General features: G+C 35.2%; 1 protein-coding gene across 2 annotated transcripts in view; it reads left to right on the top strand.

Annotated features, from left to right (window-relative positions):
* The window catches only part of LOC120350367, a 130153-nt gene that overhangs the window by 62014 nt on the left and 42290 nt on the right, over positions 1–25849 (top strand). The window contains exons 1-2 of one of the 2 annotated variants that reach the window (XM_039423360.1): positions 21738–21838; positions 22534–22610. The exons of the other annotated variant lie outside the window; for it this stretch is intronic. Of the exons in view, the coding sequence (XP_039279294.1) occupies positions 21753–21838; positions 22534–22610 (163 nt within the window). The 5' untranslated portion in view covers positions 21738–21752. Of the gene's footprint in view, positions 1–21737; positions 21839–22533; positions 22611–25849 lie in introns of those variants that run through there. 2 annotated transcript variants of the gene reach the window in all.

The following is a 25849-nucleotide window of genomic DNA, read 5'->3' as shown; positions in this document are numbered from 1 at the left end:
TCTGTAAATTATATTCTGAATCTGCACTGTGAGATCATATATTTTATTATAATATATTTCAATTTTGTTAATTCGTCTTCTGAGTTCGATTATTTCTTAAGCCTGTCAATTATTGTGTCTGATACGTTCTATCTCATCAAGAACCGATCGAATACAATCATTGAAATAATTGAATTAAGCTGGATATTGGAACAGGTCTAAGTGGATGTAGTGAGTGGGGTCAGATCGAGATATTTGTTCTTTGTCCTTACCTGCTCATATATCAGCTTTTATCTGTTACCTACCTCGACTTAGGAGCGAATACATCAACAGTACAGCAGATGCAGCCAGAGATCATATAATTTCCTACAATAGAGCTTAAAGCCCGACAAGACTCTGTTCTCGAAATATATTCCGAACGATATCTGGTCCTTGTACCCTATCTTAATCTTCGGAACTTATTAGAGACGCAGTCCCGTAAATTATCTACATCGGGATTTTTGCTCGACCTGTATGATTTTATATGCTCATTCTTCACAGGTGATAATTTTAAGGTATCCGTATTCAGTGTTTAGCATCCGCTACACTACTTATAAAACTTTCATCACCATACAATCTGTCATAAGAAGAATCAAGGGTGAGCGAGCGTTTAGGCCTCCTGCGATTCCGACAATTGTATTGAATCTTGTAGTGAATCAATCAGTCTGGTGTACACTTAGCGTCCACGCATGCAGTTACAAAATTTATAACCTCAACACCGTTGATTTAGTACAAGATTCACCCTACATATGTGAAGCCGTTAAAAAAAAAACGCTCCACAGAATGTACATAATATATCACCTGTTCTAACCTACATTTATACAATTCAAGTTTAATGTCTGGTGTTTATCCTACAATGCTAAGAAAACCCATAGTTGTCCCCATATATAAATCTGGAGATAGAAGATTAATAATGACCAATCATAGACCTATCTCATTGCTACCCACATTTTCAAAAATACTAGAGGAATTGATGAGATTAAGACTGCAAAAGTTCTTACGTGGAACAGAGTTCTATAGTGAAAACCGATTTGGATTTCGAAAAGGCCTGAGGACAGGAGATGCTATCATGCAGCTCTTATCACAGATATATAGTGGTGTAAATGAAAATAAGAAAGTTGCTGCTCTCTTTCTGGACATAAAAAAGGCGTTTGATTCGGTGGACCACTCATTGTTGTTAGCAAAGCTCAATAAATCTGGTATACGAGGGATATGTAATAATTGGTTTCCTAGCTTCCTCTTTCATAGAATTCAGAGGGTTAGGATAGGTTCCTAGCTAAGTGATGAGGCTGATCATATTGTGGAGTCCCACAAGGTTCAGCCCTATCAGCTGAACTATTTGCAATATTTGTAAATGTCCTTTGCTCAGGAACTCTGGAAGGATGTATTACCACTTATGCTGATGACATAGCTCTGAGTTATGTAGCTGAATCCATTGAAAATATTAAAACACATATTTCTAAAGATTTAAAAGCACTCACTTACTGGTTCGATAGAAATTCTCTTACACTAAACATAAACAAAAGAAAATTATGCAATTCAACTTGAGACCAAATGAAAATGACAATCTGAATGCCATAGCTCATTCTTCAATGTGCATACTAAGCAACTGCAACTGTTAAGTCGTGGAGAATACATCTTCAATAAAATACCTGGGTGTTCTTCTTGATTCAAGGTTGCGTTGGGAGGAACATATTAAGAACGTGGAAAAACAACCCTTCATAGCATGTAGGAAGTTTTATTTTCTTAGAAATTTATGCCCAAATGATGTGTTAAAAATGATTTACTATGCCACTGTAGAAAATAGATTGTCATATGGAGTGGGGGCTTGGGGAGGTACTTATTTTTCCATTATCAATCCTTTAATAGTGGGACAAAATGACCATTGTCAAAATAATGGATAAAAATTAATTACCTATGATACATTCGTCTTTGGCAATATTTAGAAGCTGGAATTTGCTCCCTCTCAGATACCTATATTTTTTTAAAACTATTCTAAGATTTGGAAGAGAAAGAGAAACAAAGTTAGAAATAGAGCAGGGCAGGAGACAGGACTTGAGATCAGGGGACATGCTAATACCTCTGCGACCATATAAGGAAATATTCCGAAGATTTTACTTGTATGTAGCCCCCCCGAACATTCAACAACTTGCCGGTAGAATAGAAGCAAATCAATAATAAAAAACATTTTAAAAATGAAGTAAAAGCTTGGCTTCTATTACAAAATGATGTGGAGAGTTTATTCTCAAGAGAAGAATAGATATGAATTTACGGGTTTCATTGGATGAATGTCTTCTCTCTCTCTTGGAAATTGTGTAAAGATAATATTATTATTCAAGCTACATGAGTAATTTTCCTATAATGTTGATAATTATGGACAGAATTTTATAAAATGAAATTTATTAGTCTGTTAATTGCCTGGAATGTGCATTGATTGTTGGTTATTCTTCTCAAATGAAGGGAAAGTAGATAACAATTTAATATACATGTATTTTCTAAACTAAAATTCCTCACCCTGTCATATTATGAAAGTTCCGACTCGGCAAAATAATTCATTGCTCTTTTTCTTTCTTAATTAAAAATATGATGGTGCCCCAAACAGGCCTTTCAGTCCTCTGGGTACTTGAAATTATTTATTCTTCTTTTGATGTAAATGAATTATTGTGATTTATTTGTACAACGTGTAATTATATTATTTTTATTATCTTGATATTATATCTACATTTTTTATATTTCGCATGATTATTGTTGTTATATATCTACTGTACTATTCATAATTTCTGATTATGTATAATGTATAAATTGGAAGAATAAATGAATTTATTATTATTATAAATTGACAGGGAGCGGATCCTTTGTACAATAGCCAGTGCTAACAAGATCAAATTAATCAAGTATTGTCAATCAGCTGAGAATAAAAGGATAATTCTCGTTTATGTGAAATTATTTGTTTGTTAGTTAATTGGAGCCCATATATTATTTTAAATGTTATATATTTTTTTATGTTTACAAAACATCAATAGTCGAAAAAGTTACCATATAATCTGTGAGCCAAAGAAAGACACAAGTGTTAAACCTGAACAAAGAATTCCATCTAAAAAAATGCCGTCCAGTCAAATGTTAATTACTAATTGTCTTATGAGACATAAAGAGTGTATTATTCTTAATAATTGAAAGCCTATGATGAGATTATAATAAGCAAATTGAAAGGAGAATCAAGGTTGGATAATGTGAAGTGAGTTACATTAGGTTGGCGGTGCTGCTGAATGTCAATAATTACAAAAATGTTTTATTTGTGTAGTGGTGAAAAAGGAGATCAATTTTTGATGTTTATATATGTATTATTATCTGTATAGATATAAAATGTTATTATTGTGAGAACTGTGCCATTTTGTACTTAAAAGTGGCCCAAATATAGTCACAGAGTAGGGATAGGGTTGAGCATTCAAATTTTGTGTGTGTAACAGGGCATGGCAGCAGTTTGTGAAACTCCAGAATTTGATATTGTAATTAAGATTCAGCCTAACCCTATTGAAAACGATGATTAAGCAATTCATCCGTTTATTGGTAGGGTGTGGTATTTGAGGGGGGGGGGGGAATCCAGGCAATGACAAGCATTTTTTGTAGGTTACGGAGAGTTTTTTTGCAAGTGGCTGAGAAGTATAGCAAAGATGATTTGATTTAAGAGAGTGGTTGGAATGTTGTTTGTAACTAGTAACTAGTAACTAGTTAGTAACTAGTAAATATTAGTAACTAGTGTTCTGTAAATAATTAGATTCAGACTCTCTCCTTAGTTTATACCCGACAAGCCACAGTATATGATAGGACCTTCTATGATGTAATATTCCACAAACCGCTCAAAAAGGTATATGTTTCCTCATGTTTGGAATTGAAGACTATGCTTGTAATGTAAATCAACTTGCGCTTCGCGCTCGGCGGGGGCTTCGCTCCCTGCACCCCTATTTGGGGTGTGTTAGCAGCCTCCTCGCTTCACGCTCTAGCTGAGTTGCGGGCTTCGCCCGCCAAATCGCCTTTTATGACTGTAACATGTTGACTGTCCCCCCTGAGTGCCCCTTGGATTAGATTAATTTCAAGTTCCATTATGCAGCATAGACAGCTAGTTATGTAATCCAAACAATGAAATATGATGTGAAAATTACAGAACCCATGAAATTTTGGCTGCAACATTGTGGGGGTCGAAAATTTTCTGGGCCAAAATTGGGAAAAATCGAGAAATTGCCCTTACATCCCTCATATATCAATCCATCCAGTTCTCCTCTATGATGAATAGCCTTATTTCGATGTGCTGAGTAGTATTGTTCCTCTTGAGTTTGCTATGAAATCAAGCATTGAAAAGTTGAAAAAATTGAAGGGGTCCTTGATTCCCCTCAAGGTAAATTCTGTCATATTTTTTCTTTTTTCATCACTTTCAATTATTGTTTGACATATTCTAACATCATTATACCGTTCAGTGTGACTGCAGATTTTTCAAAAATGTCAAAAATAACACAGCCTCCCTCGTGTGTCCCCTGGATTTAATTTCAGGTTTGATGATGCACTATCAGCAGCATATACTGCTGGTTAGGTGATTTCAACATAAAAAATTGAAAAATACAGAGCCAATCGACTCTTGGATGCAAAAATCCTCAATAATGAACCAGAATTGGCCAAAATCAAAAAATCGCCCTTGCATCCCCCCTATTGAATTTTGTTGGTTCATTTCCACGGGACTAATGTTTTTCTGGCTGCTGAATCCGATTTCAATCATGAAAAAGCTGTTGTTGTGATTTATGACCAGCAATGAATGTAATCTCAACAACTGAATCTGATTTTTGGCTGCCAAATTGTGAGGGTCAAAAATTTCCTTGGCTAGAATTAAAAAACTGCCCTTACATCCCTTATATATCATCCCATCGAGTTATTATATGATGAATAGCCTCATTTCAATCTGCTGAGTAAAATTGTTTCTCTTGACTTTGCTATAAAATTAACCATTGAAAAGCTGGAAAAATTGAGGGGTCCCGGGTAACCCCCAAAGTAGAATCTTCTTCGTAGTTATTCTTAGATCACTTTCAATTTTTTCTTGACATATTTAAACATCATTATACCATCCAGTGTAACTGCAGATTTTTCGAAATTGCCAAAAATCACACAGCTCCCCTCAAGTGCTCCCTGGATGTAATTTTGGGGTTTATGATACACTATTAGTATTATTTAATTGACGTGTCATACACTATTAGATTAATGCTTTTATTATTTACCTACAGTTTCACATGACAGAATAATAAAAAAAAATATATATATCCGTCCGATGCCTGCCGTCCGTCCGATGACGATCTGTGTGCAACTACCTTTGGTCGAAGCGTGAGAACACTCACATTTTGACAAATAAAAATTAACCAGCTGGCAACCCGTGCTTCGCAAGGGTCTATTTTGAAACTTGAACTGGAAACTTGACGTGATGGAATCTAGAAGAATTGAAAATAGGCCTATAAGAATCCTCGGTTAATTAAGAATTTATATGCAACATCTCAAGTAAATCAGACCAGTAGTTCAGACGTGATAATGGTCAACGATAATTTTCCTATCCTTTACAGGTGTATACATGTTCTTTTCTTCATTATAGCATGGAAGATGATAGATAGATGGATTATATATCAGTATCTTTGAATTGGAATAACTTTTGAAAGGGTTGAGATATCGATGTGCGGTTTTCACCATATTTTCTCTTGAAATCCTGTATCGAGATCATATATCATATGACCACCTTCCAATTAAAAAAAAATGAAGTTAGATTCAAAATGGCGGCTCAAAAATGGTGGACGAAATTTGGGTCGACGGGAAACCTGTTTTTATTATTCGAAAGGATTCTCAATCATACCTATCTTCTAATTCCCCTTTTAAAAGAAATGTTCAGCTGCTTCCATACAACTGGAAGCATGACAAATTGAAAACTTGATGTAATCAAATCTTGAAGAATCGAAAATAGGACTATGATCATATTTGGTTGATTAAGAATCTATATGCAAAATTTAACATGAGCATGTTTCATAAAGTTAAAAATCAGCTGTTAAACATTTGCTGTACCGTACTCCGAACCGTTCGCCGTGCCGCTCGCCTCAGTTTTAACTCTTTGCCGTACCGCACTCCGAACGCTGAACTTTTCAGCCAATCAGAGTCCTCCATTACAATTCGCCGTGCAGTTTGCTCTACAATTTTGGCTATCCATCACAAGTGTGAACATGCGAACACGTTCGCGAACATGAATACAGAAGTATATGGTGTTTTGCTATGGCTTTGCATCACCCATTGATAAATTGCCACGAACAGAGAACTCCTTTTTCTTTTTTTTGCTGTGATGTATTTTTGCAGTTGGAAAAGTTCAAGATTTTTCTCTATTCTCTTACAACATTTATATGAACATGGATGTTGAATATTATTACAAATAGATTTTTTTCTCAAAATAAAAATCAGGAAATTAATTATTCCGATTCAAACTCTTCTTCATACAGGCACAATGCTAATTTGAAGAATATTATTTTTCCAAATAAAATTTTCGTAACTATTCAATGTACAGTAGCTTACTTGTCGCCGAAAATTGGGGTGTTTAGACAGTTTAGGGGAGATAGCATTTCACCAGCTCCATGTCCAGTTACAGGCTTTTGAAAATGATTTTGATGAGTTCTCAAACGGTGAAAGTACATGCACATTCGAAGCACAAACAGTTGAACGCAAATTTACTGTCTTTAATCACTGTTGGGTGGAGAACCGTTCCCTTGGCCCCTGTACTATACCTCACTATGCGACGACTCATTTTCTTGCTTAAAAAGTGTGCAAAAACGTTACAAGTACGTGCACATTCGTGCACAAATGAAGCACAAACCATTGAGCCAAAAATCGGGGTGTATTAACTGTTTAGGGGGGATAGCATTTCCCTAGCCCCCCACGGCCACCGTACCATACCTTACTCCTTTGACGACCCATTTTCTTGCTTAAAAAGTGTACACAAACGTTACATGTACAAGCAAATTCGTGCACAAACGATTGAGCCGATAATTTTATTGTCATTTCAAAATAACAATAAAATAATAAAACAATAATATTGTTAAAAATAGTAATAATAACATAAAAATAATATTGTTATTATTATTAAAATAATAATATAATTTTTTTTATTGATTTGACTGTTTGGGGGGATAGAATTTCCCAGCCCCCATTACTTGAAATTCGTATTGATGACTGCACAAACGGCGAAGGTAGTGCACATACAATCGTGCACATACAATGCACAAACGAAATCGTTATTGCTATGCTCAAACTTGAAAAGTGGTGTGGGGGGGGTGTACCGTTTCTGCAGCCGCCCATATCACATTTATGAATAATTTGTTCAGTTTACGTGCACAAACGCATAGTGGTCGTACACATTCCTGCACAAAAGATGCACAAACGATGTGTAATGCTCAAATCGCCATTAGGCTAGGTGGGGTGGGGGGGGGGCTTGTTGGCCAAGGATCAGCTAAGCTGAAGTCTGTATTGCTTGAAGCTGTTACCTAAGATGAGCTCTTGGTCTACATTAGAAGATTAGAGAATGGTTAATCTTGTGGGGATCTGAATTATTGAAGTATATTGCGCTGGCCATTGCGCTAGCTACCATCCTAGTTGATATTTTCAATAATTATTGTAGTCTCTCTACAGGGGTGTTTCCGTCTTGTATGATGCTAGCGAGAGTTGTACCATTTTTCAAGTCTGGTTCTTGATTGATGTTGAACAATAATAGACCTATATCCCTGCTGTCAGTATTTTCAAAGTTGTTAGAAATTATCATGAAAAAATGTGTCATTGTGCGAAATATCAATGTGAGGACAATGTAGTTGGTTATGATGGTTGAAGCTGAAAATTAGGTGTTTTTCACAATACAAGGAGCATTGTAGTCAGGTGTACCTGGAAATCTATTTGAGATAGAGAACTCTCCCTGATCTCAGATTGTAGAACACAAAAATACGCCCAGAGTGATTTCGAATTATACATCTAAATGTTAACGATCGGAAGATATTGTTGATCAGGAACTAAAGCTCATCAAAACTGATTTTTCCTTCAAATTTCACTCATTTTTGAAAAATCATAACTCAGTACTCATTAGAGATAGAGAGTTCCGAATGATCTCATTTTATTCAGAATTTTATATATCTGAAAAGAAAGGCGAGTGCGCATTTTTCGTCCGATTACGAGATTTGGCAGAAGTAGCTGAAAACTGGAAAGTGAGCCGAAAATACGAGGTTTTTGGACCACTCTGTATCTAGCACAAGGAAATTTTGCACGAAGAAATTGGTTCTGGACTTCTTTTATGTACCCAAATGATATATTGAAAAATTAGAACTACAATATAAATTATTGCATGCACCAATGTATATAGGGACTGGACAATTTTCAGTCCAAACATTTAAAAACAAAAATGTTCTAATTTAGATTATTCACAAACAAAATTGTATAACTAAATAACACTTACAAATCACTTGAAATTGTCAAATTATGATTAACTTTGAAAATTATTATATATTCTAGTTTAGAATGATTATGATGTCATGTCAACAAAGATTATTTTGATCAAGTCGATTAAAATTTCTAGATAATATTTTTCGCTGATTGATTAAACAGCTGGAAATAATTCTGTTTCTATCCCACACACGCATCTTCTGTTTTGACAGACGACGATATTATCATCTGTATTTCCAAGGATGGATGATTTTTATCCTTTTCATGTCCTTCAGCGAGTTTTCCCAGGGATGAGACCCAGCTCAATCGAATTTTTATATCATAAACCTATTGTGTTCCAAATTTCATGGAAATCGTTAGAGCCGTTGAACATAAATAACCAGATATAAAAATATAAACAGATATACAGAAATTGCTCGCTTAATATTGTCAGATATCGGCCTCCATTGAAGTGTCATGTGTCATGATCTTACTCCAAAGGGGGGGACACGAAATTATATAATTGGAACTATATGATAATAAATTAGAATTATAATTGTTCGGTCTTGAGTACGATTTCCTTGTATGGTAGGTCTTACCTTGTGTTGGCGAATGTTGTAACCTATTTTGTTCCGTAGAAAAGAGAGGACGTACAATAAACAAGTAATTGATGGTTAGAATAGTCAGATTAAATAGAATAGTTGAACAGTTGTAATATTTAAGGTTATGATTCAATGATAGATATTTGCAGGTTAGGTTGATCAATCTTTGTTTAATCGGATTGTCGATATCACTTAAATTGGAGTATCGAAGCAGAATGGCTGGTGTGTAGATAGAACAGATTGAAAAAGTTAACTTGATCAATAAAGAGGTTGGCGGTCTACAAAGGTAGCCGAAGTAAGGGACCTGAATTTCTAACTTAATATGGTAAGGTGGAATTAAATTCAATTTGATAATAAAATGCAGTTCAACTTGAAACTGCTGAAAATAAATTCTGCTGTCACTACGATCAGACAGAGATAGTGATTTTGGAGTGAACCTTTTCTCCAAATAATGACGAATATATCCAGAATCGAATAATTGTGCCGTAATTTGGAAAGATGTTAGACCGTATGAAACAACAGATAGAATGGCAAATCCATGCGAACCAGGTCTCTGATAAGTACTATAGGTTGTATGAGAGCAAAGTGCTGAACCAAAATAGTAAATATTTCGAGTACCGAGTTTAATTCTAATGCTGTTTAAACGATCTACTACCTCTCTTTGCGATGTTGGTCGGCTAATAATGTAGGATTCACTTCACCTCGGTGGGGTAGGCTAGGGGAAGTCGATTTATTATTTGATTCTGCGGGATACCCTCAAGGACAGAATTTGTTACTTGATAAGAAAATCGACCACCATTTACCACCAGAAGAAATAATAATCTAATGATAGATATTATACTCGCTACTGTCTGACTATTGCAAAACAGGATGTGTCCTGAATGATCAATGTGTGTCAGTCGAGAAAGAACGAATTTGGAGGTATAATGAAGTAAATCCAGTTAATAGAACGGTAAAACGGATATATTCTGAAGGAGTTATTTTTACAACAAATATTGAATAAATGATGAACAGATTATGTAAATAATAGCTTTCAAATAGATACAGAATGAAGATGGTTGACAACAGATTTGAATCTTTAAATTATAAATATTATATAAAAAGTTCGGTACTCTTCAATTAAACAGAATAAAATGGATAATAGCCCTTAGAAAAGGGTCATAAACTGAACTAGTTGAACAAGAAAAAACAAGTTAATATTAAATGGTGATTTAGAGAATAGAACAAATTAATCTTAAAAATTATTCTCAGGGTGTGATTTCGCCTAAGGAAAATAGACCTTTTAGCTAAGTACAGCGTGGACAGTTAAATTTATTTAATACTATAAAATTTAATTATGATAAATTTTGTACCCTTAACGGCACCCAAAAAGGCAAAAAAAAATTTTTTGTCGATTTTTGAATTTTGGCGCCATTGAATAGATCTTGGTTTTCTGAATGCATTCATATAAGATACTTGATATTTGCATGTTTATTTCACAATGAAAATGGTATTTTTTAATACTCTACAATCCTTTTTCTAACTTTGATTTCAAGAAAATTACCAAATATTTCAAAACAGTATAACTTTTGAATGCATCAAGCGATTTTCACAATTCTTTCGCTATGATGTACATTGTTATGTTGGCAATGATACGAACATGTGTAGTTGAAGGTGAATAGTGTTGTTGTTATTGAATTGCGGTTTGCGGTTATGTTGGATGCGATTTTTATAGTTTTCGATTTTTGGTGTTTGGTTGTGTCTAAAAAAACAAAGTCAAAGTGATTTGTAAGTACATTTTATAGTTTTATTGTGTAATACAATGGGAAATAAAAAGAAAGTTGGAACAAGACGCTTGTCTTATAAACGGAAGAAAGTTGTAGCCAAATCAACTGATGAAGCAGCTACATCTACACCCATCCAGAAAGAAAAACATGATCATTATCAACCTTCCAGCTCAAAGATAAAACTAAGTCAGAACCTTGACAAATATAATGATAGAAATGACATTCAGTGCTACGAAATAATTGATTTAGACGTTCTTGAATTGATGCTACATGACATTGCAGTTTGTAAGTTTTGTAATCATCCACTATACATAAGTAGGAAGTCAATTGTAGGCCTAGCTTCACAAATAAAAATATTGTGCAAGAACTGTGAATCTGTAAAAACATTTGAGAACTGTAAAAAAGTTGATAGGCCTATTCAGGTGAATAATGATGATAATAAAAGTCATACATTTTATGACTTGAACCTTAGGCTCATATTAGGTATGCGAACAATTGGTAAAGGATATAAAAGTGCTCAAAGTCTGTGTGGTATCATGAACTTATCTGCTCCACCGACAATGTTTTCCCTTCATGAGAAAGCCCTAACTTCAACTGTGAAATCTGTGTGTGAAGAGTCGATGAAGTCTGCAGTTGAGGAAGCATGTGCTGAAAACAGTGATGATAGAAATCTGTGTGTAGCTTTAGATGGCTCTTGGCAAAAGCGAGGCTTCTCTTCGCTAAATGGCATAGTTTCTCTCACATCAGTGGACACTGGTAAGGTTCTAGATATTTGTGCTTTATCAAAATATTGCAAATGCCCACAAAGGCTTGAAAATATTCACGAAGATGACTGCCAAGCCAACTACCGTGGTACAAGTGGGGGGATGGAAATTGATGGTGCCATCAAACTTTTCAGCCGCTCCATGCCCAAGTATAATGTAAAGTATACCGAATATTTGGGTGATGGAGATTCCAAAGGATATCAGGCAGTTTGTGAGGCACAGCCTTATGGTCAGGATGTCTCTATACACAAACTTGAGTGTATTGGCCACATCCAAAAACGTATGGGGACACGACTTTTCAAACTGAGAAATGAAAAGTTGAGTGACGGAAAACCTCTCAAAGGAAAAGGACGTCTGACAGGTGAGAGAGTAAAAAAACTCCAAATTTTCTATGGGTTGGCAATAAGAAGGAACACACACAGTGTAAAAGATATGCAGAGAGCAATATGGGCTACATATTTCCATGTTCAGTCAACAAATGAAAATCCAACCCATCAACTTTGTCCCAAGGATGCCAATACCTGGTGCAAATTCCATAAAGCTGCAATGGAAAATGCAGTATATGACCACAAGAACCACTTCCACATACCTGAAATCATCATGTCAGCGATAAAACCTGTATTCAAATCATTGGCTGATCCTCTACTTCTAGAAAAATGTTTGAAGGGCAAGACGCAAAATCCCAACGAGTCCTTGAACAATCTGATTTGGACTCGTGTACCAAAACGTACTTTTGTGACCCTTCCTGTCCTTGAGTTAGGTGTATATGAAGCTGTTTCGTCTTTCAATGAAGGATGTATTTCCAAAGTGAAAGTTATGGAAGAAATGGGTTTGGAGGCTGGAAGAAACATGGTGCTGGCAATGAAGCGGCTGGACAAAGAACGCATAAGAAATGGAGAAAAGGCATCTCTGGAACTCCAAAAGAAAATCAGGCAGACAAGAAATGTACAGAAAAGAAGACTGGAAGACCTTTATGAAGCAGATGAAGACCCTGACAATCCAGCTTACTGCGCAGGAGGATATTGATCTGTGAGTTACAACAAATATTCTATTTTTTTGGTTTTCTTCGCTTCCTGAAAAATTTGATTTTCAAACACTAAATGACATGTAACTCAATAACTATTAGAGATAGAGCTCTCAAATTTGTAACACAGGTAGCTTAGGTGTATATCTAGTTCCTCTCACAAGATTTTTGGACAAGGTTTATTAAAAAAAAAAATAGAGTACATTGAATGAGAAAATTATGAGAAAAAAATCGTGTTTTGAAAAAAAAATCATAACTTTTTTTTTTATTGTTGATTTGAAAAAACCTGTGGTAGGAACTGGATATTTTGATTATCTTTCGAATAAAAAAAAATTCAAGGCTCTATCTTTAACCATTCTTGAGATATGTGTCATTTAGTTAACATTGCTTGTATAGGGCTTTCGGGTGCCCTTAAAACTATAGTCATGACTTTTCCAAATGGACGAATTTATACGCTGTACAATTTTCGCAGATTTATGGGGATCCCCTTTTATAGGGGGTTGTGCGCATGCGCTGGTTCTGGCAATTCATTGTAAGTGTAGCTCTGTATTTTAATAGTTTTTGAATAGTTTACATAAATAGTTTCAAGTGATATTCAGTGATATTACATAACAATAGTGATGTTTTACTATTTGATTTGACTAATTTCTTTGTGCAATGTGAAATAACTCTGCTAACTCTCAGTTCTTATTCGTATTTGACCATAACCTAAGATTTGGTTAGTTGTTTCTTCTTGGATTTTTGACTGTAGTTTGTCGATTCACGCTTATCGCTTGCTATTGATATTGATAACATATTTATAGACATCAGAATTGGAACTGTTGTGCCGGTGCCGATCGTCGAATAACCTAGAACTATTTCGGCGGGAATCCGTGTCAGCTGTTACACACCTGTTTTTGACAGTTCTTATAGTGCGCGTCTTTTCGTTGCTATAGCAACCAATTCAAGAACAGTCATTTCCATGATTCAACCTTGAAAATTGAGCGTAGACAAGGGTTGCTGTTGTACTGGTTATCGCATGCTGAAAGTGAAACTGACCTACGTATTCCGTACTATAGACTTGTTATTCTGCTCGCACCCACCAATCAAAGCCAGTTAGAGAGCGCTCAATTCAAATAATTTTTTATGTTTTTGAAAGACTTACGCTAACAGAGAAGTAATTTCTGTCATCATATTGATGTCAATTCCTGTCCAATTCCTTCTTTAAACCCACTTTTCCTCACTGCAGGAGCTTCCCTTTTCCTGCCATGACAGCTCTCTAGGCATCTTCTAAAACCTTTATGTTTCTTTCCTATAACTTTTTCTTTTCTATTCTTTTGAGGGATAAGGATGACGAGAACAAGAAGTAAACAAGGAGAGGCTACTGAAAATGCACAGCATCTTCTAGATAATATTAAGAATGATTTAATCAACCTAGAAGTAGCTGAAATGGCGGTTAATTTTCATGGCATCCTTTCCGTTATCAGCAATAAGTACTCAAGTGATGCCATAATCGATTTAGTTCCTGAAGTCACATCACTATTAAATAAATTCGATGCTGCTATCAAAGTGAATAATGACTTGAAGTTAGGTCTCAATAATATGTATGAAGAAAATCTGTTGCTGATAAAGTCATTGGAGACAGAAAAAACTAACCGTAAAATGGATTTTGAAAATTCATTACAATGTGAGGAAATAGCAGAAGACGAGATCAAAACCTTGAGAATGGAAATAGAGAAATTAAAACAAAGTAAAAACTCCCAAAATATAGATTCAGACAAAAGTATATCGAAGCAGTTAGATTGTTTCATGGAAAAACATACTCAAACCGAATTTGACGACTCTTCAACTATTAACATTTTATCGAATATGCACAAAAAATCCATTGAATTTTTCAAGATGAATAATGACAGGCTTCAAAAGGAAATACTTGATCTTCAAGAAGACATCTCAAACCACCGTAAACAGCTCTGCAGTGCTGAGGAAATTAACCGATCTCTTCAACAGAGTGTTCGGGAAATGTCAAATCAAATATCTCTTTTCAAAGATAGAGAGTCAGCAGCTTCACCACAGTCAAATAGGCCTACATCTGCAAATCCTGGAGCTTCTAAAAAACGGCCAATGAAGATCAGACTGTATGCAGACAGCCAAGGAAAGGATATCTACAAGAGCTTCAATGACGATAGCCATACGTTCTCCAGTATGGTTAAACCTGGAGCTCGCTTCAAGGATGTAGCAGAAGAGAGCAGTCAACTGGACGACGACGATGTACTTGTGTTCTTAGCCGGTACGAATGATATCGCCTGTAATGAAAGGAAGCAATTCAACTCTTCTCTTCGCGATAAACTACGAGATCTACAGAACCGTCGTGCGCGTAATGTGATAGTTTTCTCGGTACCTCACAGATATGACTTACCAGACTGGTCCGCTATAAATAAAGAAATAGAGTATCCCAACAGAGAGACCTATAATTTATGTAAACTTGTTTGATTTGCTGTGTTTGAGTGAGCACTGGTGCAGTAATGACGAAATTCCTTTTATTGTATTAGATGACTTTCAGCTTGTAAATAGTTTCAATAGGGAGCAACATATCCATGGTGGAGTAGCAATCTATACTAAGAGAGCATTGACTGCCACTAGTATTAAATTAGATTTAGCATTTTTGTGCAGTGAGATGCATTTTGAAGCAACGGGTGCTTATTTCAAAGATTTGAAAATTGTTGTCGTAGCTCTTTACAGATCACCCAATGGTGATCCTCAAATCTTCTTAGAAAAATTGGAGGATTTGTTCCACTTCTTTCTCAATCCTCAGTGGAAGAAATTTGGTATAGTAATGGGTGGCGACATCAATGCGGCTTTTGATGTAACAAAAGATATTCGCAGTGTAAAGGAGTTTAAAAATCTATTGAGACAATTCAACTATAATTTTACAAACTGTAAGCCCACAAGAGAGACTGCCTGTCTGGATAATATATTTACGAATTTAAATAGAGATGTAATTTGTTCTGATGTGACACCAATTGCATTTTCTGATCATGATTCGGTTTGGTTGAAGATTAATGGGTCATGTTCGGAGTTATCAAATCTAAATAATAAAGGGCCTAAGGTGGTCATCACGAGACCGATAACGCAGAATAAATTTCAGAATTTCGAAAATGCACTCAATAACTTCAATTGGGAAAGGCTGCTCATTGATAATACACATCAAACAGCAAATGTGGTTTTCAATAAATTTTTCAATACATTCTTGAATATATTTGAAACTTATATTCCTAAGCATAAGTTCAAGATTAATCCCAATACATACAATTGCAAGAAATATAATAAGAAAAAAGCCTGGTACACTCCTCATCTATCGAATATGAAAAATGAATTGGAACTTCATTCAGAAATGTATAGACTGTGTAAAACAGATGAGATGAAATCAAGGTACTTTACAGCCAGGAGAAATTATAGGGTAGCTTTAAATGAGGCTAAGAAAGAGTATAACGTTTCTAGTATCCAATCTTCCAATAATAAATGCAAAAAAGCATGGAATGTGATTAATTCAGTTGCAAAAAGCAAACAGAAGGAGCCTGTGAAAATATCTCCAGATGTTTTCAATAATTTTTGTGTTCACTCTGTGAATGAGATCTGTGACAGTAGTTTAAGACCTTCTGAAACGGCAATAGAGCTTATAACTTTGCATAGTAGGAATGAACCACTAAGGGATAAGTTTTCTTTCACTGAAGTAACACCGGAGCTTGTTTTGAATATCGTTAAAAGTTTGAAATCTTCCGATAGCATAGATATTTATGACTTTTCAAGTAATATGCTCAAAAAAATTATAAATTGTATAAAAATTCCTCTTACCTATTGTATTAATAAATGTTTGATAGAAGGGGTATTTCCAGAAATGCTAAAACTATCTAGAGTGGTGCCCATCTATAAGAAGGGTGATAAAGAGTGTCCATCAAGTTACCGCCCAATATCTCTCACACCGATCCTATCAAAAGTTTTAGAAACTATCATCCATCTTCAATTGTGTGATTACTTGAGTAAACATGACATACTGTCAGATGTACAATTTGGATTCAGAAAGAACAAGTCTACCATCAATGCTATCGACTCCATGATTAAAAAGGTGCTCAGGGCTTATGAGGATAAAAAATATGCTCTGGCCACATTTTGCGATCTCAGTAAAGGATTTGATTGCGTGGATCGCGATGTGCTTCTGAGTAAACTGGCTCATTATGGCATTGTTGGTAGCAAATTCAATAACATTTTCGCCTCTTTCCTCAGTGACCGAAAACAAATTGTTTGCATAGGAAAGGAAAAATCTCAAGTGAATGAGATAAAAACTGGGGTTCCGCAGGGATCGGTCTTGGGACCATTATTGTTCATATTGATGATTAATGATCTGCCACTCTGTACAAGCAATGCTGATACTATAATTTATGCGGATGATACAACTTTTATTAATGTAAGCTCAAATTTCGAAATCCTCCAGAATGAAGCTAAGAACAGTTTGTCTGAGGCTTCAAAGTGGTTCAGAGCCAATGGTTTTTCACTTAATGAGGATAAAACTCAAGAAAATATTTTTAGCTTGAAGAGTTTACCTATGCAGAGCCGTTTGGGTAATGTCAAATTTCTTGGCGTTTTTATTGACAGCAAACTTTCATGGGAGCCTCACATTAAATATATTACTTCCAAATTATCCAGAGTGGTATACTTGCTGAGAAATTTGATAGGCTGTGTCCCCACGTCTTATGTCAGATCAGCATACTTTGCTTTTTTCCAGAGTATAATCGCGTATGGGCTTTTACTCTGGGGGAATAGTCCACATGTTCAAGATATATTGATAATTCAAAAAAAAGTTATAAGAATAATCACAAATTCTGAAAGATTGGCTCATTGTAAACCGTTATTCGCTCAAATAGGTATACTGACAGTAATAAACCTGTATATTTTTACTTGTCTCCTATATACGAAAAATAACTTGCCTAATAATCTGCTAATGAGAAATATACATTCCCACAACACTAGGAGTAACGGAAATATAGAAATACCTTTCTGTAGGCTGACTAGATCTCAGGATAGCTATGAAGTTTTTGGAATGAGAATGTTTAATAAATTACCACATGAGTGGATAGAAGCTCCATTTTAATTATTCAGAAATAGGCTACATAGCTGGTTAATTAGAAATCCTTTTTATAGTGTGAAAGAGTTTTTCGAATTTCAACAAATTATTCTTTGAGATGAACTATTTTATACTATTATTTCTAGTATTCATGTTATTTCTTCTATGTAATATTTTACGTGTATGTTATTTTGACTGGTGTTTCTTACATTAACCCTCCATGTTATAATATAGGTTGACTATGTTTGCTAAACAATAATTTCTGACGTTGTCCATAACTATTGTAATGTTGAGCGGCAATAAAATTATATTTATTTTATTTATTTATTTATTTATATATTCGAATAACTTACATAGACTTTTGTTTCCATTTTTTGGTTTATCGAAATATATTCGGTCGTAGAATATATCGTTCCGGCAGGGTCCTTCCATGTGGCGGAAATGTTGAACAGACTTCACTGATATAATTTCAGGGTTTATTTGAATGAAATTTAAAATCTTAATATCACAATTATTATAGGAACTTTGGAACAACTTTTAAAAAACAGAAAAACTAAGATTAAGTTACATTAAACAGAAATTAAAGCTTTTGAACAATTAGGTACGTGGACTAGGTCTGCATCCTACCGATGATCCTTGCAAAATGGCCTTGAGTCTTCCTCTTCTAATTTTCACTTCAATTTCTCCTCCAAATTTTATCTTGCCAAATTTACATATTAATTTGGGATTGGTCCGATTCTGTGACGTAACCAATACGCCGAATGGGTGGTGTCACTGTGTCCAACTTTAAAGCTTTTAAAATAGGGCGAAATTCCTGATTTGAAGTTGTTCCAAATTATCATATAGTTTTTTATAATTATAATAATACCCAACATAAATAATAGAATTCGTCTATGATGATATGCTTTCAAATTGGCTTCAATGAACAGCTAATGATTATAGAACATAGACATGCTTGTATAACATAAAGTAGACATAATATAAGAATATATATGTTTATAACAATAACAAACATCATAATAAATAAATATTTCTTCCTATTTTTTTGTTTATATTGTTTTTTATATGCTAGAATATCGACCCTCAAACGTTATATATGGCTAAGCTAATTTGCTCATATATTTTTAACAAGTATATTTTTTTGTAGTTCAAATAAATAAATATTCGGGCTTATTTGGCCTAGAAACGAAAGTATAAAAATGAAAAATTTAATAATATATGATTTCTATGATCGATCTTTAGTTGAACTGCCTTCTCAATTTGCTACTTGTTAATGAGCTAGCCTTGGTTTGTTTTGGGGTTATGTTTTCATTTCGAAACTAACCTTCGAATATAACTTTACTGTTCCAATCCATAGGCATATAAACATATACGGTTTTTTCCATTGACTAATTTTTTGGAAGGCATACAATTACAGATTTATTTACTTCCTTCTTTGTAAGTTAGATAATGGTCGTCTATCCACCTCAGATAAGATTGTATTGTTTCTACGGTGATAGAAACTATTCCGTTCTTGTACTAGCCTATGAACAAATTTATTCTGTATTTTGAGGACTGTACAATCATTGGTACATCACAAAAAAGTCCCTCTAAATCGAGTCTGTGGGTTTATGATACAGGAACAGGATCTATGAGCGCGCAGGCTCGATTTACTCGAGTACCAAATGATTGACTCGGTATTTGCTATCTTACGTAGCTGGTCTCAATTAACTGAGCAAATTTTTGGTTCATCGAACACAAAACGGGTTCAAAGTGCCCTAGATGGTGCGCAGACTCATCCGGTGCAACTTTAGATGATAAGGTACCCCTTAATGGCACGCAAGCCATTGGTAGTAACCTTTAGGAGTGAGGTCTGTCCCTCTAGTCTCCTATAAATTATATAGTCAAGCTGATTTTTTCAGGTTGATCTCTTTACAAAGGTGAGTGTAAATGATACAGTGATACATTTACCTCAAAGTATAGATTTTTGGCATTTCGCCATGCAATACAACGTTTAAAACATAGATGCGACTACAACAGTTAGTCGACATCGGGTAGCTAACTTCCGGCTACTCTTCTTTCGAGCAATCATGTGTACTGAGTTGATGTTTTCATTAGATACCGCCTGTCCTGGATGACCCTTACACAAAATAGACATAGAACGTTTATAACATTTAAATGTTGGCTAACTTTACATTGATCAGTGAGTATTATATGCTTACATTTGGTACAGACTAGACGAATTGATTCTTTTCATAATTTTTGACCTATTACTTCATGTCGTTGAGGTTATGGGTCGATATCTAGTTCTTTTTTTCGTGCAACAACATAAAATGGATATATTACAATAAACATAAAATTATTTTTGGTCTTTTTTCATTGGTTTTTCACATACTAGATGTTTATAATTACAATAGTACCTCAAACAATTTTACAATTTTTTTTTATGTTGGTGAAGTTGGCACTTTTGCTTGATGCGTTCTTTCGCTCACAGCTGATTGTCGATTTTTATAATCTCGAAGCAATTTCCTGTATTTTCAGGCCAAATGCTTAATTTAATATTCTCAATATTTCATTTAATAATATGTACGCAATTTGTACACAAATTTTTAGTTGGACAAATTTATCCGGCCTTATTTTTAATAATAATTTCCTTTTCCAGGTCTGTAACAAGATGCCCATGGAAATTGTTTTGGTTTGAGTGGGAACGTGACCTCGCCTCGTTGTGGACAAGCTATCATAATATTTACACGGTGAGTATTACAGGTATAAAAAATTGTTTACTTTCTTTATCATCATTTGTTAGACCGATGCCTGCTTATCTCGCTAACTACTAATGTTTATTTATCCTTTCGTGGTGCTTGTTGACATCTGTAATTGCCATACTTCCTTCTTAGGTTAGCTAGGCTAATACTGCAAACTGGATCTTTGTTGATGATGTTGTGTGATATAAAATTCTTCAGTAATGTTGAATATCCTCTAAAGTTGTCTTGATTGAAAATCTTTTATGTAGTATTGTAGGGATAGATAAATTCCATATAGATGCTGGCTTCTTAAATACTCCAATAAGAGATGAAATGAGACATGTTCAGGTTATGTTTACTACACCAACATATACCAGCTTTCCATTTATATCTTCCCATCATGCTTACAATAATAATAAAAAATATCAAATTACCTATCTTCACCTTATCGATAAATTTTCTCAATAACAGCATCACAATCTTTAACAATAACATCATCATATCAATATCACAACCTTTCATTAATACCGCAGCCACGCTGATAATAAACATAATACAGCACATCAAAACATTTCTTCTCCATTTCATAATACAATTTCTTAATGATCAATAATCCGGTACCTTCGTTTCCCACATACAACTCATTAATCCTTTCAATTTCATACAACACATTTCCATATCCAATAGTTCCATATCATTTTCCTTCCAGTAACAATAATCCCTAATCGCCTTTCTCTCATTTTCGGGTCTATTCCAGTTATCCTTCCGATTTTTGTGGTCACATAGATATGCGGCTTGCTTAAATCTAATGTGCCTTCTATGCATGCCATCAGTTGCTTTCTGTCCCTCATCCTGGAGCCGGTGTTTGTGGTCCATCTGGTGGGCTGCTTCACAGTGGTTCTCGTCCAGTGTCCGTGCGTCCTTCGGGCGGTGCGGTTTGAAACGGGCATGGGTGCGTCGGCGCGTGCGTTTCTTCCATCTCTTCTTCCACCTCCTAGCCTTCCGATGCTGATTCCTCCTCCTATTCCTCCCGAAGTCATACGGCTGGTCCCACGTCTCAAGCTCCTTCTCGGCGGCTGGTCGCTGTTTAGGCCTGGTGTGTCTCTGCCTTTTTCCAAACGTTATTCTCCTTGATTGGTGTTTGGATGTTGGTACTGTTGATTTTGTTGGCATGTATTTAATTCCTGGGGGTGGTTGTATATGTTTGAATTTTGTTGCTGTTGTTTTGTGGGTACTATCATTCTCAATACTCGGGGGCGTTCTGCTTGCAGGTGGATCCGGGATTATGTGCAGTGATTGCTGCTCGACTTGGATTTCAAGGAGGCCTGGGGTTGTCGCGCATATACTCCATCCAGGATTGTTGCATACAAGGTGAGTTGAGGCAGGTGGTAATTCATTTGTTTTTTGTATCGTGGTCCCCTGTAGGTCATTCTGGGAGTCTATGCGGCAGCTTACTTCTTTGGTAAGTGAGGTGCATGCTATTTCCGGTAGGGCTTCAGACCAGGTAGAATGGATGATGTCACTTGTAGATTGTGGGTCTCTGCAATCGGTAGAGTGAGTATTAAGGATCGCTTGTGAGTGTTGTTGTAGGCGTCCTTCTACATCATTGACCTGCTCTGTTACTTTAGTAGTCATACCCTCTTCTAATCTACGGTCTTTGGTGGTTATGTTAGCACATACTTTATCAAATATGTCATCCAACCCCTTCAAGAGTTTGTTGTCGGCATCGATAAGACGTTGTTTACACTCCTCTATATTCCGCTTTCTCTCTTCCTTCTGCTCTTCTCTATATCTGTCCCTCTCTTCCTGCTGCTTACGCTCCCACTCCCTCTGCTCTTCTCTATATCTGTCCCTCTCTTCCTGCTGCCTACGCTCCCACTCCCTCTGCTCTTCTCGGTCCCTGTTTCTTTCTTCTTGCCGCTTACGTTCCCTTTCTTCTCTGTCCTTGTCCATCTCTGCTATCATCCGAGACAGCCTCTCTGCGATTCTCCTGTGAATGGCGAATTCTTGTGCCGTCATTGCAGGTCTATGGGTGTCCTCCTGTACTAATGTTTCTTCTGTTTTAGGTTTGGGCGGCGACGATATGGTATGTGGAGACGAGGTGGTCGGCGGGGCTTACGCATCAGGGGTCGCAGCATCACCGGTGACTGGCTCTGAATGATGTGTGTCCGGATGAGAAATAGACGAGTTTGGATTGGTGTCGTCCATCGTGAACCAACAAATCCGCGGATAATATTATGAAATTTAAGCAGTAGTTCGGTAGTATGTGAGCAGACAAGTGAATCGATGCTGATTCGTGTAAAATGATGTAAGTGATGAGATGAGTGAACAACAAATATTTATCACAGTGATTAGTGCCACGAGATGACTAGAGGATAATTCAGTGCACTTAGACCTTCAATTGTTCGAGGTAAGACAGATAAACAGTGAAATTTAACAATAAAAATATAATATATAATACTAACACATAACAGTTTTCTGTGAGGTAGGATACGAAACCTTCTTGTTTTATAATTTTCGTGTGGTTCAGTCCACATACAAAATTGATCTGTTCAATCTCAAGTTCGCTCTTTCTCTCCCCTAAAAATTCATCACTAGTTGACAAATCTTTTACCCACATTGATCATGCAGGGCACGGCTTATTAATAATTGGGGTTCTGTGTCCCTCTAGTTTGACTAGGATTGTTATGATGAATATTCAGGCTAAGTTTGACAAGTTGGGATTGATCCAAAGTTTGAAAAAATTTCTGGGTACTAGTGAAATAATTATGTAATCTAATAGTTTAGCTGTACATGCCTAGGGGTCTCATCAGAGGCTGAAACAGTTGGGCGCCATGTGTCAGATAACGGCCTCTGTTGAAGTGTCATGTGTCATGATCTTACTCCAAAGGGGGGGACACGAAATTATATAATTGGAACTATATGATAATAAATTAGAATTATAATTGTTCGGTCTTGAGTATGATTTCCTTGTATGGTAGGTCTTACCTTGTGTTGGCGAATGTTGTAACCTATTTTGTTCTGTAGAAAAGAGAGGACGTACAATAAACAAGTAATTGATGGTTAGAATAGTCAGATTAAATAGAATAGTTGAACAGTTGTAATATTTAAGGTTATGATTCAATGATAGATATTTGCAGGTTAGGTTGATCAATCTTTGTTCAATCGGATTGTCAATATCACTTAAATCGGAGTATCGAAGCAGAATGACTGGTGTGTAGATAGAACAGATTGAAAAATTAACTTGCTCAATAAAGAGGTTGGCGGTCTACAAAGGTAGCCGAAGTAAGGGACCTGAATTTCTAACTTAATATGGTAAGGTGGAATTAAATTCAATTTAATAATAAAATTCAGTTCAACTTGTACCTGCTGAAAATAAATTCTGCTATCACTACGATCAGACAGAGATAGTGATTTTGGAGTGAACCTTTTCTCCAAATAATGACGAATATATCCAGAATCCAATAATTGTGCCATAATTTGGAAATATGTTAGACCATATGAAACAACAGATAGAATGGCAAATCCATGCGAACAAGGTCTCTGATAAGTACTATAGGTTGTATGAGAGCAAAGTGCTGAACCAAAATAGTAAATATTTCGAGTACCGAGTTTAATTCTAATGCTGTTTAAACGATCTACTACCTCTCTTTGCGATGTTGGTCGGCTAATAATGTAGGATTCACTTCACCTCGGTGGGTTAGGCTAGGGGAAGTCGATTTATTATTTGATTCTGCGGGATACCCTCAAGGACAGAATTTGTTACTTGATAAGAAAATCGACCACCATTTACCACCAGAAGAAATAATAATCTAATGATAGATATTATACTCGCTACTGTCTGACTATTGCAAAACAGGATGTGTCCTGAATGATCAATGTGTGTCAGTCGAGAAAGAACGAACTTGGAGGTATAATGAAGTAAATCCAGTTTAATAGAACGGTAAAACAGATATATTCTGAAGGAGTTATTTTTACAACAAATATTGAATAAATTGACGAACAGATTATGTAAATAATAGCTTTCAAATAGATACAGAATGAAGATTGGTTGACAACAGATTTGAATCTTTAAATTATAAATATTATATAAAAAGTTCGGTACTCTTCAATTAAACAGAATAAAATGGATAATAGCCCTTAGAAAAGGGTCATAAACTGAACTAGTTGAACAAGAAAAAACAAGTTAATATTAAATGGTGATTTAGAGAATAGAACAAATTAATCTTAAAAATTATTCTCAGGGTGTGGTTTCGCCTAAGGAAAATAGACCTTTTAGCTAAGTACAGCGTGGACAGTTAAATTTATTTAATACTATAAAATTTAATTATGATAAATTTTGTACCCTTAAAACTATAGTCATGACTTTTCCAAATGGACGAATTTATACGCTGTACAATTTTCGCAGATTTATGGGGATCCCCTTTTATATATTTGAATAACTTACGTAGACTTTTGTTTCCGTTTTTTGGTTTTTTGAAATATATTCGGCTGTAGAATATATCGTTCCGGCAGGGTCCTTCCACGTGGCGAAAAATGTTGAACAGACTTCACTGATATAATTTCAGGGTTTATCTGAATGATAAATATTATAGGAACTTTGGAACAACTTTTAAAAAACAGAAAAACGAAGATTAAGTTACATTAAACAGAAATTAAAGCTTTTGAACAATTAGGTACGTGGACTAGGTCTGCATCCTACCGATGATCCTTGCAAAATGGCCTCGAGTCTTCCTCTTCTAATTTTCACTTCAATTTCTCCTCCAAATTTTATCTTGCCAAATTTACATATTAATTTGGGATTGGTCCTATTCTGTGACGTAACCAATACGCCGAATGGGTGGTGTCACTGTGTTCAACTTTAAAGCTTTTAAAATAGGGCGAAATTCCTGATTTGAAGTTGTTCCAAATTATCATATAGTTTTTTATAATTATAATAATACCCAACATAAATAATAGAATTCGTCTATGATGATATTCTTTCAAATTGGCTTCAATGAACAGCTAATGATTATAGAACATAGACATGCTTGTATAACATAAAGTAGACATAATATAAGAATTATATATGTTTATAACAATAACGAACATCATAATAAATAAATATTTCTTCCTATTTTTTTGTTTTTATTGTTTTTTATATGCTAGAATATCGACCCTCAAACGTTATATATGGCTAAGCTAATTTGTTCATATATTTTTAACAAGTATATTTTTTTGTAGTTCAAATAAATAAATATTCGGGCTTATTTGGCCTAGAAACGAAAGTATAAAAATGAAAAATTTAATAATATATGATTTCTATGATCGATCTTTAGTTGAACTGCCTTCTCAATTTGCTACTTGTTAATGAGCTAGCCTTGGTTTGTTTTGGGGTTATGT

Source organism: Nilaparvata lugens, chromosome 3 (genome assembly GCF_014356525.2).
Source record: "Nilaparvata lugens isolate BPH chromosome 3, ASM1435652v1, whole genome shotgun sequence".
In the NCBI taxonomy this organism is placed as follows: domain Eukaryota; kingdom Metazoa; phylum Arthropoda; class Insecta; order Hemiptera; family Delphacidae; genus Nilaparvata; species Nilaparvata lugens.
This window is presented reverse-complemented; position numbering and strand designations above follow the sequence as displayed.